This window comes from Amblyomma maculatum, chromosome 2, assembly GCF_055883805.1.
Source record: "Amblyomma maculatum isolate TAMU_Amacu chromosome 2, ASM5588380v1, whole genome shotgun sequence".
Lineage (NCBI taxonomy): Eukaryota > Metazoa > Arthropoda > Arachnida > Ixodida > Ixodidae > Amblyomma > Amblyomma maculatum.
In genome coordinates, this window is record NC_139345.1 from 57,525,007 (window position 1) to 57,541,943 (window position 16,937).

The 16,937-nt window shown below is 42.0% G+C and overlaps 1 protein-coding gene across 1 annotated transcript in view; it reads right to left on the reverse strand.

The window, feature by feature from the left end:
- Positions 1–16,937, reverse strand: part of LOC146198720 (unconventional myosin-Ie-like) — a 317,845-nt gene that overhangs the window by 4,539 nt on the left and 296,369 nt on the right. Inside the window, exons 19-26 of the mRNA XM_084594218.1 lie at positions 15,698–15,812; positions 14,641–14,810; positions 13,351–13,410; positions 10,815–10,900; positions 9,844–9,993; positions 6,578–6,729; positions 5,200–5,406; positions 3,238–3,373 (exon numbers count right to left, since the gene is read on the reverse strand). Coding sequence (XP_084450344.1) covers positions 3,238–3,373; positions 5,200–5,406; positions 6,578–6,729; positions 9,844–9,993; positions 10,815–10,900; positions 13,351–13,410; positions 14,641–14,810; positions 15,698–15,812 — 1,076 coding nt within the window. The remainder of the gene's footprint in view (positions 1–3,237; positions 3,374–5,199; positions 5,407–6,577; positions 6,730–9,843; positions 9,994–10,814; positions 10,901–13,350; positions 13,411–14,640; positions 14,811–15,697; positions 15,813–16,937) is intronic.

Genomic DNA, 16,937 nt, shown 5'->3' on the forward strand with positions numbered 1-16,937 from the left:
AACGCAGTGGAATGTTTTACAGAAGACGCATGAAGAATGTCATTGCATGGCGCTGCTGTCTGTAGCAGCCAAGATACCATAAGAGAAGAAGGGAAGGTATTTTAGAGTGTTTCTAACCAACAAGACATATTTAGTTAGTACACAGTCATTTATTTACCAGACAACACCTCCAGGGCCACATCATCACTAGCTGATGATATAGTATAAAGATTTTTGCATATAGTAAGCCCGTTCAGACCGGCAAAAATCTTTATACTATATCATCAGCTAGTGATGCCGTGGCCCTGGAGGTGTTGTCTGGTAAATAAATGACTATGTACTAACTAAATACGTCTTGTTGGTTAGAAACACTCTAAAATACCTTCCCTTCTTCTCTTATCGTATCTTGGCTGCTACAGACAGTAGCAGCCATGCAATGATATTCTTATCTGCCTATTTAGATATTACTGGTGCTCTATACAAACTCTAAATTACCGACTCGCATTATAAACCTGCTGTACGTGCACAGGACTGAAATTCGGTCTTATCCAAGAGGCCATCCATCCATCTTCAATGACCGCACTCTTTCCTAACCCTTCTTCCATCTTTATTCCCTAATCTCCCTACCCCATGCAGAGTAGCATGTCAGCGAATATTCACGCCGGCTAAAATCTCTGTTTCATTAATGATGACACTTTGTGGGAAGTCCATCCCCACAACCAGAAGCACTTTATTATAAAGAAGAAAAAAATGCAGTGACTCATGAAAGACTAACTAGGACTTCAGTTTCAGTTTACTATATATCAGAGTTTACTATAGCGGGGTTCTACTGTACGAAAAAACACTGTACCTGGGTTTTCACTGTGGAAACGACTTCCAATCACAAGAAACATACTTAATTTAGCATAATGTGCCTGTTAGAATAAGAGTGCAATCTACGATAATGGAAGTGTACAGCGTGTGTGAATTCCTCGTTTCTTTTAGCCATTCATATTAGTTTTTGTAAATTAAGGGTTCTAAATATACACATAAATTTTTGGATTTCCTCTATAGTACAACACAAAGCGTGTCTGACGGGATTAAAGATCAACTCCGGATGATTTGCCAACAATCTAAGTTGACTGCTGCATTATATATGTCTTGCACCCCTGTCTAAGATGAACAGTTTTTTTTTAGGTGATAAGAAAAAATTTAAAAACATCAAAAAATCAGGAAATCGAAACACAACCGGATTTTGACCAAATGCGTGAAGTGCAGAGGCTGTAAAAAAACTACCGTATGTGCACTGAATAAATAAATTTGAGATTGGAAGTGATAGCTTCCAACACTATTTGTCCGAAATGGCCAAACGTGTCCTTGAAATTTTTTCTTCAAAAATTGTAACGTGAATACAGTAAAATCTTGTTACAAGAGACACTCGAGTCAAGGGACCCGAAAAAGATGTCTCTTGAAAGCAAGGTCTCTTATAACCAAAAATTCTAAAAGCACTGTATTGATCAGTTTACTCCACATCAGCATATAAATACATTCACACAAATTAACAGGAAATTATTCAGGAAAGCTTAAAGAAGTTATTTATACTATGTAGTATGTATTTTTGTGAGTGCAGAGTGTATTCCCAAATTCTGGAGGTAAAGCACTTCACTTTGCAAGCCTTCCTGTTGCTCTAATACCTTTGAAGCACTCTTACATGCTCCTCACCCTCAGATGCTGACACTTTTCCTCTGAAATGTCCTCGTCGTCATCCTCAGTGGAACATGTGCCATTTACTTGCGTGAGAATTGCACAGTCTGTAAGCACTTCGGGAGCACACAAGATCCACATCTACAGATATGAATTCCTCAAAAGATTTTGGTACCTCAGCAGTCTCTTGGATGCTCGCCCAAGCTTCATCTTCAAGGAAGCTTTCAACAGTAATCCATATATGAGCCCTCTTACATCATGTCACCACATTTAAAGCCTGCTTGTCTGAAACGGTTTTACACAGCTTCATTTCTCAGGCCATTCCAGACGTTTGAAATCACCTGAACAGCAAACTTCACATCATTTACTATTGTACAGTCTTGCTGCCTGTCGAACAACAGGCGTTTTACCGACCTTGTTTTGTACAGCAACTTAACAGAGTGCATAATGCCTTTGTCTGTTGGTTGAAGGCAGGGTGTGGAGTTTGGAGTGAAAAATAACTTTTGGCGGCTTTGAGCACGAGAACTTTGGTGCTTTTTGTGCTGCAAGAAGCATTGCTCACAAAGAGAAAGACATCAGGATTGTGAGCTTCCATCTTGTAATCAAATTTTAACAGCGAGGAGTTAAATATGCTGGAAGTCATTCATGCATTTTGATTTGCTTCGTAGGTGATAGTAATGAGATTCCAGTGGCTGAAACAGCGGGGTTGTTTTGACTCTCCAATCAAGGGGAAGCACTCCTCAGTTCCTGACATATACAACAAAAAGGATGCTGATATGGAACAAAATTTAGCTAAGGGATTCTAAAGTGCATCATGTACGAGTTGGTACGCTTCAGCTACATTGCATGAGCACACATGGGTTGTGTCTCTTCTAAATAGTGAAGAATTTACTCCAAGGACCTGCAAAAGTTGCCCTTAGTAACCGAGTGTCTCTTGTAACCATGTCTCTTGTATGCAATGTTGCTAACATGGCAGACATAGGAAAACCAACCAAACCATTTTCAAATATCTCTGATAACCGAGTGTCTCTTGTAACGAGATTTAACTTAACGGGCGCCATGCACACCCATGGCTGCTTGTATAAATCGTCCTGACTGAAACCACAAAATGGGAAAATTTTAAATTTGTTTGCGCTGAAACAAAATGCCACGAAGTTTGGCAGAAAGGATCAGTAGGATACAGAGAATCCATCATGAATGTTTCAGTAAAATGCATAGACATTAGAAAAATCTTGCCTCTGCCCTTTAAATCAAGGTATGGTTTGATTTCGTTCTTTCAAAAACATTTTCAATGCAAGCATTTAAAAACATACCTTCAAAAGCATAAACTGAGTCGTCCGATGCCATAGCTAGATTGACAGAGCACAGCACTGAAGCGTGAAGGTCATGGAATCGACATTCATTTGCTGCAAGCTGTGTTTTCTTCTACATTTGATAAATTTATCATCATTCTTAAGAAAATACACATTCATTTTCTCCTGTAATCGCCACCATGATCAAAAGAAAGTAGCAGTAACATTCTGCTAAGTTTCATCCGGTATCGAAGAGCGCTGTTTTCTTTTACGCAAGCCTTACCCCGACACGCCAGCTTCGGGTGGCCTCATGTAGTCCGATGTGCCACTTCCTTCAGTAGACATTCTCCTGCTGTGCTGACTGTGCCCACTCCGTGGCAAGTTTGGAGCATGCCTCGATGCCATGCCCGATCCTGCAGCTGTTGAAAAGAAGAAAATAAAAGAATGATAATGAGTCATCGACTGAAAGCAGACAGAGTGTGGAAAATGATAAAGGTATAGAGATGGCATCAAAGGGAGAGAACAAGTTATAAGCTTTAAGGAATACGATGCATTCTTCACGCAGATAATATGCGCTGATGTACAGTACAACCGTGGTGATACGTTTCCGGTTTATGCGCTTGAAATCACGGGCAGTGAAAAATGTCCCATAGAGTTAAAACTGATTTTCTTTTTGGTTAATACGTTCCTGGATAATGCTAGTTCCTTATATTGCATTACACTCTCGAACCAACTTTTTCTAGCTACGCAGCCAAAGCTATAGAGCCAAAACGCATCAGCTCAATGCGCAGGAGAATACAGCCCCTTCGTAAATTAAGTGGATCGTGCTCTGGAATATTATACTATTACGAAACATTGACATTCTCATCGTATCACGATAGTACTACAAAACAAGCGCATACAATGCTGGTGTAGCGCATTTTCAAATCACTAGAGTACGCCGAGCAAACAGGATGGCTGCACCATCTGTCAGGGATCTCCCGAAGAGTATGTTGGCTGCTTCTGCTGCATTTACCCCCGGTTTCTGTATGCTCTTGGAATGTGCTTGTTTCGGCAACATACGCGGCACGTGATATTCATTAACCGCGAATTTACATTTTCTAGGACCTTAAGTATTCTACAGAAAGTCATTTCTGCATTGTTTGCGGCTCGAAAACTATAATTTTAAGCAAAGGTGGAACTGAAACCAAAACCGTAACTGAGACCAACTATGCCAGTACTACATGATGTAGTAACATTGTGACGGAAGATCTGCCCCCATAAATCAAGTAACCTGGATCATAAGTTTAATTGGATATGTTTTTTCATCATTTTTAAAAAGACGTTTGAATGAGGTTTTACTGTATGGCAAGACTCAAGCAAACATTGCATACTAAAAAGCAGCGAACTCCATTTGTTAGTAGAATCCAAAGGCCATCCAGAACCCAGAATTGAAACAATACTGAGCCAAGATAACCAATAATGTTTACAATACAAAAATAAACAAATATTCAGTATGTTTCGAGTACATGGCTTACGTCGAATAAGCAGTAGAAAACATCCAAGCTCTACCCACGCCAGACCACTGAATCATCCAGACTCCTACCTTAGTACCAGCAAGTTTCTTAGCCTAATACTCCTTCAGCCTTTCTAAAAAAAGTTATTACTAGTCTATCTAGCACAGATAAACCTTTGAAGATGCTATTAGGATGCTAACTATAAAACACAGACTTGCATGGCCACAGTAGTACAAGCCCTAATTCATGGCTGGGTATTAAAAAAGGCATTCAAAACAAACAAAATGCAAAAATAAATGCAAAAATCATAAAACAATTCTATGCAAAAAACCACAGAGGAAGAATGCAAGTGAAGATGTAAACAAAGTGTGCAACTCATCCTCTCAGCTGAATTGTAGTTGTGGCCCTGCACATGTAACTTGACGCTATTCTCCATCAGGTTGTGCCACAGGTGATAGCACTTCTTTTAACATGATAATGCTCTTTTTAAGCAGCGACATCTTGAATTAAGGTCTGCTATTCAGGCTTCCCTTTCTTCGGCATTTAGATTGTCACTTCACAAATTAATCATCTTTTTTTTTCAAGAACAGAGAATATGCTAGTATATCAGGATTCGAAAGATATGGTAGTACTAATCTAACATTGGCCTAGAGTTACCGCCAGTAAAATGAAGATGGCACCACGCTTCACAAACACTGATAGATGTGAAACGCAGATGGTTAAATTAGTGTCACAACAGGGGTTCCAACCTCTTGCTCCAATCACAGCCGCCAGAGCAGCATTTGCTGCATGTGGAGCCTTGTTCGATGAAGCAGTTCTGACAGTTCGGCCCCGGCCGTTGTGTTCCCTCAACTTGTTTTCACTGGGTTGCTGCGCTCTTGACGGTTGCTGCATTCTTGAAGACAAGTTTCCTTTTAGTGGCCTTTGTCCCGAAGATGCTGACCGTTCACATGGTCCTACAAGACATAAAAAGAGGACCAAGCAATGAGAAATGCCCATTCTGTCCAGCTGCTTTAGCACTTCTGCAAAGCCATGGGGTAAGAAACTCGCAATTTATTATTAAAAAATATTTGAAAGCTTAAAAGAAACACCAAGAAGCACACGAAGTACTACACATAATGGTGATATGAATATAGTAAAGCAAGTGAAAATATCGCCAATCTTCTCTGTCTATCACAGCTTTGAAGACGCAAGCCAGATACAATGACAGCTGCCACCAATACTTTGTGCTCCTTCTCAAATTTTGTTTTCACTGTAATTTCTGCACTATGTTGCATTCAAGTCTTCACCTTGTGCAACTCCAGTGTGGGTCTCTGCTACTTTGGTTGTTACTAAGTGGCATGTCACTTATGGTCAGACATAGGTTAATCTGCAAAGACTGGCACACAGAAATCTTTTGTTACGAAAAAGCAGTCCTCTGCTAAAGCTTCTTTTTTTTTATGTTGCCTAAAGAAAAAGCTATCTGCCAGACAACATCTTAAGCCTGAGAATGTCGAGGACTGAGTAATGCCTGATGAAGTGAAAACTGATTTTGTTTACTTTTGCTAGTGGTCAGCAGAGCAATACAGGATACTGCTGAGCACATTGGCCCACTGTTACCAACTGCTGTCTTTTCAAGTAGTATAGTGCTACTACGAAAGAGAAATTCCAAAATCAAATGCAAAACCAGTGGAAACAAAATGACAGCAAACCACTGCAACCACGTTTGATAATAAAGTGACCAGTAGTTACACATTAAGTGTACTACGCTTTCCCAAACCACAATAGCAGCAAAATTCATATTCATCCCCGCAGATGTGGAGATCCCCACAATACAACCAAAGTTCTCATGCACAATCATAAAGGCAGTGATCCCTGGGGTGGGGGGTAATTCCAAAAATGAAAATATCTGAATGCTTTTGAACTCCCGTAACCACCCTAACACACCAATACAGCGAATGTTTATTTATATACTTCTCTTCATTTAAAACCTACAATGCTTTGCAAGGTCTTCAACAAAACAGCCAACCAATAGTTACATATTGTACCCTAGCCAATATAAACACAGGAAACAAGCCAAGTGACCAGGGAACTTTCCATCCCTAGTTGACCATTAACGCTAGGCAAGCACTTGGTATGGTGACTCACTCGAGTTCTTCGGCAGTCCGGCACCGATGCTGATGGTGAGGATGCCTCCAGTCACCTTCAGCACAGCTTTATCACCCTGACCTCTGATGACATGCACCTGCTTGGTGGAGCCACCTCCGAAAAGGCCTTCCTTCTTCACCCGAAACTCAAGCCTGCACAAAGTTGTGGCAAAACTGGTCACGATGCAACCGACACTGCATGTACAGTATGATTCACTCTTAAAGGGAACATGAGGCCGCTTGGCTGCCGAGCTTTACAAAGCGCTCCCGAAAGAGCTGGCGACAAACGATCGCTCAAGGTGCATGCACAGTAAGCACAGCCGGCTGCTCTTCCCGAGCTTACACATGGTACCGGCTATTCTCGCCAGTTATCGCCTGCAACGCTTCACAAAGTGTTTAGGCCAAGCAATAGGACATTCCCTTTAACAGTGATACGTACTGTACACTGCTGCTCCTCTTCACTTATTTACAGGAAGCAGAAAGTGATAATGGACAACAGAGTGATCATCCTTGTCTATGTGCAAAGGACAAATAAATAAACAGAAATAAAGAGCAGACACAAAAGATAATTTATACACAAAAGATAATTTAACTCCAAATTACAAGTTCACTAGTTCCAATAATTAGTATGCTTAAATGATAAGTCAGCATGTCGTCATGCTTAGTGGTAACCATTGGCTTGCGGGGGCAGCTAACAAGCAGTGTTGTTGTTGGTGGCTATTTTGCAACCCTGTCTGGTAATGAAAATTTCAGTTTAGCTCCCTGGCTACTTTCTGGCAACTCTGAAGTTTTCTTTTTGTGCATTTACTAGCTACTCTTTAGTAAAGGGGTATACAATGGCAAGCAAATAGTCGACTTATTATAATTCCAAGTTTTGCTGTCGTGGTGGATAATGCGTACACGTGTTGTCCGCACCAGCAGGGATGTTGCGCATCGACAGAACCTTGCACTCACCTAGGGGGTCTCCAATTTGAAAAATGTGCTAGTAGGCTCTACACTCGAAGTTGACACGATGCGCCATATAGGGAAAACCATACATCTAAGGTACTTCCTTTGGGAAGATTACGGAAGGATCACGGATCAATGGCACCAAGCAAATGCCAAGGGTGGCGGCAGTAGCCCGCTTCATTGGAACCCTGACGAGAAGGAGGCTTCATATGGTGGTGCAGGCCTTATTTGCCCCCATTGCAGGCATGTGAAGCTCCCCCCCTGCCTTTCGTTCATTTCTGTTTGTGAAGAGCGATGTGCACAAAGGCAACATGACTGCCTACCGCAGTCAGTGTTTGTGGCATGCAGCCACATTGTACAAGGATACTTGCGGTGAAATGTTATTTACGCTACCCGACGCAACCAGCACGGAAAATTTCGATAAGCAAGACAAACTACGTCGAACTAGTGCTTTGCGCATTGCACTAGGTTGAGCCATTAAGCCTATGCATATTTTGCACTTTTTAAATGACTAGAAGTTATAAAATGTAAGTCAGAATTTGCCACGCACATTTAAGTAAACGCTGCTGTTATAGGCATATACAGTGAAGTTAAGAGCTTTGTTGCACCATGCCTTAGAAGCCATGCAGAACATTACAAAAACCTCTAAAAATGAGCAACATAAACTGCTTGAAATTTAGAAATCAAGAAGAAGAAATGGTCATGGGATGGTCTCTAAGAGTAACCAATTGGATTCCAAGGGAAGTAAAGCGTAGCAGAGGGCAGCAGAAGGTTAGGTGGGCGGATGAGAGGTTGAGAAGTTTGCAGGGGTCAGATGGATGCAGCTCGCACAGGACCAGGTTAATTGGAGGAAAACGGGAAAGGCCTTCGCCCTGCAGTGAGTACAGTCCGGCTGATGATGATCTGCTTGAAATATAAAAGGCGTGAATATCAACCTTAAAGTTTATTTGTGTGTTTGCCTTGTTTATTGATTTGTATGCTTTTGTTTTTGTTCAAGGAAATGTAGCACAGCAATTAATAGACGCTAAAATTTTCTGATTGCTCTTTTTCATGGTGATCGATGCTAAGAAGAAGCCTCCTCTGTCAACGGAAAAGCATGGAACTATCAAAAGTGCAATATGCTCACAGTTTTCAACTGTCACACAGGAAAAAAAGCATCACTTTTTAAACATGTACAGCATATTTTGTTATATTAGTTTGTTCATTACGAGACAGCTGAAAACCCCAAGGGTTAAAATAAAAAAAAAATACTGCAAAACATATAATGCGAGGTGAAATTTCAGGATAGCAAAAACAACAGAAAGAAAAAAAGTCTGCATGTGCGTATAATGCAAGTAAATAAGGCTAAAAATAAAAAGCATTTATCCGCACAATTCGCGGTTGCTGCCGTAGGCGCATGCACTCTACTGTTGCGTGTCCAGCGCTACCCCGCGCCAGGTGTCAGTGCTGGTGACGGTTTGCTCCCCGTATTGCATCGGCACATATGATCAGAGAATTTCATGCAGTGTGAGAACAGCTCACGTTCCCCTGGAAATTGTGATTGTTTGCGCTCCTCTGTTTCGTGTAAACTATTCAACTGTTTCCAGCTCGGGCACGGGATGGCAACGCATGAGCTGCCACCTAGCAAGTGTCCCCTGGTGTGTGCGCAAGTAAATTTTCTCAAATTCGGGGCTTCCGCGAACATTGTCATCCAGTGCTTCATCGGCCAAAAGTTCCATCGTTGAGACATCAGTAACATTCATCGGCACATTTAAACATATTTGGCATCCTGCATTTCTTGAAAACGCAACCAACGTGCTCCTTAGGAATGCCGGTCAAACGGCCACAGTCCGGCTGTAGGGCGTGGCTAGCCTTGTTGGAGAGGGCCATGCAAAATGCCAAATGCTACTTTTGTAGTCCCGAGTCGTGCAGGACGCACTCAACCTGCTTCTGGTCACACACGCACGTTGCAAGCACAGTGGCTGTGAGGGTCATGACGTCAATGCAGTGAGAATGAAACCACTGAAACAATCAATAATCGCCATCACTTGATAACGCCTGAATAATAACGAGATCAGGACTGCAAACTTTGGCTGAAATTAGTTTTGGATCAGCAAAGTATACTAGGCACAGTTCCGGCATGATAAAGTCGGGAAAAACCTCATATTATATGCAGGTTTTTACGGTGCTGAGGGATCCAAAACATTGACTAGACTGGCCATTTTGTTTGCCACGTGGTAATCCTAAAGCTGGTGTGATCTCTCCTGACATGTCATCCCCACAAAAACAATGGAAAAATGAAAACGGCAAGCACTGACAAAAAGAATAGAGAAGCCATACTTGTCAGAAAAGTGTAGGTTCAGTGGCCTCTGGCATTTCTCCCTGACTTTCTTGTCAAGCGTAAACAGGAACTCGGTCTTGAAGACTGATTCGATGAAGGTGTCATACTCATTCTTGACATGCAGCACAAGGAAGTCATCCTTGAGAGTGCTGTGGAAGAAAAGTGATGCTTTCAGGCAACTTTTGCATGCTAGCAAATTAGTTCACAACACAACACCGGAGAATGTGATAATTTAGCATGACAACAAAGTATACCATGCCCATTTAAGGTGATGTTTGTCACCTGTAGTGAAAAAAATTTTCTTTTCCTGTCTAAATATACTATGAAGGTTTCAAGGAAACCAACACGCAATAATGCTAAACATTAACTTTCTGCAAGCGTGTGGGAAACTGAGCAGAAAGCATTAAGTTATAATACTGAATTTACTAGGATTAGTCAAACAAGAACTCGACGGTTCATAGAACCACTCTTGAAGGATGCCCATCTGCTGGCAACACCAGTTCCGAGACGTATTATTTTACTGCACTCAGTCACTAACACAAGAAAGCATCCAATCTGTGGCAGAAAGACTGGTGAGCTACTCTGAAACATAAAAATCCCTGTTAGGTGTAACACATTCTTAGAAAAAGCTGCGAGTTGGCACTGCACACAACAGCGAACATCATGTAGAAACAGACATGCCACATTGCAGGAGCATCACCGCCATTAAAGCTCTGAACACTCCCCCTTATGATGTATTCTAGTCCATGATTCAGAGTATAGTTCTGCAAATCCATTAGAAATAAAATACCTGTTGCAGCCCAATTAACTCAGGATCTAATACAAATCGCCCATTGAAACACACTCTCTGGAACAGCAGAGCAAGAAAACTCACTCCTAATCGCTAGTTGAAATACGCCAACAGTTTGACAAGTGGCACCAGCAGGAAAAATGACCTCTCTTCACATTAAGCAACAGCCAGATCACATACCTCGTTGTTACTTGGGAGATGTTCTCAAGGTCGATCTTGCGCTTGATGACCTCCTTTATCTTGCCTTTGTCATTGCCTTTCTTGATCTGAAAATTAGAAAAAGTCACTGGCAACGGCAATTTCTCTGATGCTAATGGCAGAATAAGCAAGCTGAATTGCCGATTATATAGCTACTTCTCACACACACTCAAAGAAGTGAACTCTCACATTCGTCTCAAAATTATATCTTGTATGCTAATAATATTATGCACAGGCTGTTGGGCACTACAATGACATAACGCTGCAATTTTAGTACATAAGACTACAAGGTTCAATGAGAAATACTTCGGACTTGTTAAACCGGCCGTCTATCATAAGATGTAATCAACAGATGTACTACATTACTAACCAGGCCCAGCTTGCTAGCAGTTTTGACAACGTAGGTTTTTCGCTTTTACCGAGACTGCTGATTAATGAAGCAGAGATAAAGCTGACGAATAAAAGCAGTTCTTTCAAAACAAACCAGGTGCTAAAAGTACAAATGCAAAATGAAAAGTTCCGTCAAGAAGAATGGTTGACAACCTCAAATGCACAAATTAGCACTAACTGCAGTAGCTTCCCAGCGAGTCCACCTTTCGTGCAAGTAGTGCATTCTGCTCGGCCCGCTCCATAACAGACAAGCTAGTACTAACGCGACAAACGCACATGGCTGCAGCGGATGAACATTTCTCAACTTCTGCACTCGAATTGGCCGCTGCACCAAAAGCCCTAGTGCCAGGCTGCACTCGCTCCTCAAGAACTGCCTCTGCATTGGCACGACACTTTGCTGAACTGGTGCAGAAAGTACGGCCAAATTGAGGACGCACACAGTACATTACTAACAAAGAAAACAAGAAACAAGAAAGTCCAATAAAGAGATGCAGACAAGAAAAATGAAAAGACTACTTTCAAGCTGTAATGACTTTCTTGCCAGCATTTCTTGTTGCGTTCTTTTCTTCGCAAGTCTTAGTAACAACATCTGCCATCACAATCGTGCGGCTCACAGACAGCGGCTTCTGTCTGTGAGACAAGACTACGAAATGCGCTGCAGAAAATTACAAATTTAAACGTAAGATCAGTGCAATCTCTTCAAGGTTTTAGAATGACCAGTACTATAGTCGCTTTCCTGAAAAGGGAGCACTAGCTCATGGTATATCATAGAACTATGGTATATCATGATATATCATAGACTTCATGATGTCTGATACAAAATGTCTGACAATAAGCAGTGGTGGCTAACAGTGGTAGTTTGATCTTACATCACTTACCGTATTTACTCGAATCTAACGCGCCCTCGATTGTAACGCGCACCCGTTTTTCGTGACCCCCACCCCCGAAAAAAAAAAGCTCCGATTGTAACGCGCACCCGTTCTCCGCGAAAAAGAGTACCGCGCACCTAATGCTTTCATACAGCAATACAACTTTGTCTCGTTTGGAAAAGCAAATATTTAATCTCGGTGCACTAAAAAACACACACACAAAAGGAAACGGCTTATCTTGGAACTGGCACTTTGTGTCCAGTTTGCTATGAGTACGCCTCATCCGATATAAATGATTCATTTGTTTAATCAACAAATGGTGTTATAGAATATAATAAGACAATTTGGACTCAAATATAAACAAAAATGCCCAGTGGTGTGCATAACAAGGGAGTGAACAGCCACCAACGTCAAGGAAAGCATAGAAAATTTTCTTTTTTTGGTAGTGACCAATGTGAAATAATGTTTTCATGAATGCTATCGATTGGAAGATAGAAAATAAACAACCAAATGTTCCTGCAGGATACGAACCCACTACCTCCAAATTTCTTGTCTGGTGCTCCGCAAATTGAGCTATGGATGATGGTTGTTCAGTCTTCTGCGTTATTAGGTATTTATGTTGTATGTAAGCTGTCCTCGAGAATAATTATCAGCGCCAACCTCGTCCACCACTACAAAGGTGGCTGAGCGGCTATGAACAAAATCCCATAAGCTCGTAAAAAGAACTGCGTGAATGCATTTCCCATACTTCCGCACACAAAAGTTGTCCCTTTTGGACAACACAAATTTTTCCTCGAAGCAGTGTGGTTCATAGTATAGTACCTTGCACAGCCAGCCCCTGCTGCATGCCAGAGGCAGTGTCACAGCACAAGAACCTTAGAATGCTCTAGAACCTTTGCTTTGGCTGGATGCTACTGCCACTACTCCTCTATCTCCGTGATTAAAATACAAGAGGTTGTGGTTGCCCTGCCTGGTGACCTTCACAGTATCATCGAGACTCTACCGTACAATAAACCGAAATTTCCAAACATTCAAACAAGAATATGCGCTGCACGTAATTTTAGTCAGATTATACATATGTGCATAGAAGAATGCTGTTCAAGTTTTTGAGAATTAAACTAATACAGTGCACGGCATGTGATACCACGTTTTACTCTCTCCAAAATGCGGTCGCCACAGCTTGGAGGCAATTCAGTCACCATGGGCTTGGCAGCTAAGCAGCACAGCCTACCAGCCTCCGAGGCAGGCAAGACACTAACCTTTTCCCTGCCAATCAGGAAAAGTGACTTGGGTGTCAAGATGAGGTCCCGCTTGACTGACTAAAGAAAAAGAGGAAAGCATGTAATGCATGAAAAATCGATAGCTAAGGAAAGTCCACAATCAACTGGCAGCAGTCTGAGAGCTAAGGCAAGAGCTAATATACTCGTGTTGCTGCTACGTCAATAGCTTCAAAAATTGTTGCGTGAATATTCTGTCGCTTATATTCTAGTGGTTATTAGCTGTGAACATGTCTGAGAGTGGTTAGATACCATTGAAGGAATGAGGAGTTTGCAGGAACACTATCAGGCAAATGCATAAGCCAACAAAAAGGAAATATCAAAATGTGACCAGAGATTAAACTTGTTTCACAAGTAAGCACAAAAGGGCAATCTAAGAAAGCAGTATAGTGCCATGGAGCAAAATGGAGCAAACAAAGAAAGGGCAAGAAAATTATATTAAGCCCACAAAAGCATGTGGTGCTATGCTTATCACTTCAGTTAAGGAATGGGGCGGCCTGCTGTTGCTCTTGTAATCATAGCATTTAGTGTAAAATATGCACCAGACGAAAGAAATACATCTGCACTCTAGTTTCGTCCTGTGTCTTTCTTTCCTCTGGTGTGCATGTGTTTTGCGCTAAATGCTATCACTGCAATGGCTGAAAATCAACAAGCCCATGCCCGAGAAATGAACGTTGTACTTCGTGCCATTAGCGTTAAGGTTGCAGCACAACAGTTTGACCAACTTGGTGGACACTGACCTCAAGGATTTCGGAGATACTCACAAAAGCTCTCTGAAAAGCAAATCCAATGAGCACAACAAATCTAGCTTAATGGGACGCCTTTTAACTGCGAGACAATCCAAACCTCCGAAGCGCAGCAAAGTTTTGCTTCTCAAGTTTGTCCCACGCTTAAAGCAAGTGCTAATAAAAAATGCCTGCCTTTAAAAACCAATGCAGTGCGTCTTTGAAGATAAGTAGTAAAACACAACAAGCTTGCCGAGGGGAGTATCTACAGACGCACTGACTATTACGGTGTAGGTTAACTTAGTGGCAAGGGCAGAGGCACATTATTTTTTATTATTTTTGGGCAGCCTCGCCATACAATATGTTATAGTGGAGGTATACAATATGTGAAAAAATTTATGCTTAAGAACCTTTTCCAAGAATATGCCGAAATATCCAGGTATGAGGCCCTTTACAAGTAAAATTATGTGAAGAAAACAGAAATACAACATGCCCTCTGGCAGAAAATAATAAGGTGCCTGGCCCTGCAGCTATTATAGCAAGTTACCTTAAAACGGCGGTCGTACTTGAGGACTGTCTCCGCAAATTCCACCCGCTCCCTCTTGCCCACCAACACCCGAAGTTCTGGATGGTGGTCGAGGCCAATGTAGTCGCCCACAAAGTTGCGGTTCAAGCTGTGCTCACGCCGCTCCTTGCGGCCTTGCAAGATGTCTGCCGCTGCACCATGTGATGAAAAAGGAAAGAAAACCATGCTCCGCATGTCATAACACATAGCCCCAATGCCTGTCTAATGTCACTGCTGCAGCTGTGTTCCTCCGTGCTTCAATCAATCAATACAAAAAGAAAGGACAGTCTGAAATTGGCCTCGATTGGTATATTACTCCCTACCTTCACAGACAATGAAGAAGCACAGAAATAAAGGAAAGAGAGCAGTTTGATTAGGGTAGGTTAGGTTGCATGTAGCCCAACATCAAGGTACATTTTCCACCACTACTGCTAGTGAACTTTCCAACCAAGAAAATTAAATGAACTTGCAACACTTGGTGTCATCAAAATCACGAGCTTGAATCAACACAGCGACAAAAACCATCCCTTCACATTTCTTAGCACAGGAGGAGGCAGGTAAAAGGTGTTTTTGTCAAACCTGAAAGAGGTGAGGAAGGTACAAAAAGAAGTGACGCTGAATATTGTGTTTTTGTGTCAATTTCTACCTCACAAATTCTAGATGTACAGCCGCTGTTCACAAATGTTGTCATTCCTTCAAGTTTCGTTCTTCGAGTTCATAAAGCCTAAGAAATTGAAGCCTTGTAAGATGTGCATGACTGAGTGCGTGTTCAAAGTAATCAAATGCACATGAGTTTTTCTTCTGGAATGTGACTTGCCAGATGTCATTTAGAACAGGACGATCATAGCTGCAGACTAATTAGGAGCTGAAAAAGTGCCCTATTAAAGAAGTTAGGCAATCTCCAATGGCCGAGGAAACAGATTTGAGTTTATGGCATCCAGATTAATTTGCTCGCAGCTTCTGTATAGCATCAGCAAGGAAATGATTTCTAGAAGTTCAGAACTTTTCAGAATACAGATTGTTGCTACCCATCCAATACCTTTCTGCTTCTGCTTGAGATACTGCTGCCTGGCAAAGTACTTCTTGAAAGCCTTCTGGATGACTCGGGCATGCTGGTCGTATCGCCGCTCTCTCACTTCTTCAAGCAGAAACAGCTGCAAGAAGATAGCATGATCAATCAATCGGCCTTCCGTGCCTTTTGCGGTCTCCATTGAAATCATGCCCTCATCTAGGGCAAATTCCACTCTTGGCTACCAACTCAATCCACTCCCTGCAGAAATTTAGTCTCTTACAGCTTGTTGAAGGATGCCCAACACTGGTCAATATGAAGCACCCCTTCAACCTTGACCAAATGTTGAAATGAGAAAGTAGTAGTATCAAATTAAAAGAAACCTTTTGTGAAGTGAAGCATAATGCTAAGAAAACATTTCTATATATAAAACGTTAAAAATGTAATTAAATATTTACCTGCAGTGACATGGCCCTGTGCTAACTTTGAAAAAGCAAGTAAGGAACAATATACGCTTCTTCATTATTTATTAGGGCTTCTGTTAACGCTTGTTCAATAAACCTTCACTTTCCTTAGTCATACCGAACTTCATTTTTAAACTGAAGCAATTCACATCAAGGATGCCCAGCTGTAGCTCTGAAAAGCTAAAGCCGCGTTCAGACTATGTACGCAACGCACGTATCGTTCGTAAGGATCGTAAGCGCAAAAAACGTAATGTGTCTGTTCAGACTGCTGTCGCATTGAGCATAAGATGCGTAACGTCCGCACCCAGCGTGGGCGTAAATGTCGGAGGACCCGCAAATTTTACGACTAGCACAGATACGTCTGTTACGTGCGACCAATGCGCACAGCCGTTTCGGTTTTCCCTTTCCGATCACGGGGCTTCCGGTCTTCCCAGATTTCGCGCGCAAACCAGCTAGTAGGTGACATCGCGACATCATCCGACGCTCCTACTCTGCTGCAGTGTCTCGGCTCGCCGGTGTTATTGGTGTTGTGTCGGTGATTGTGTCTGTGACTGTGTCTGTCCGCAGCTTGATCATGTGCAGTGCAGAATCTTCGCTGTGGAATTATCAGCCTCTCAAAAAAAGTTCGGCAGAGGCCGGCTCTCTACTACGAGTAGCTGAAATCGCACAGAGAGAAGTGCAAAACGATGCCTGGCTGCAAATTGCCAGTGCGCTGAGTCAAAGTAGTAAGTGTTTTATCAATCCGTTTTTTCATGTGCGAACAAGCTCTCAACAAGCAAATGTTTCCTCTAGTTTAGAAAAGTGAG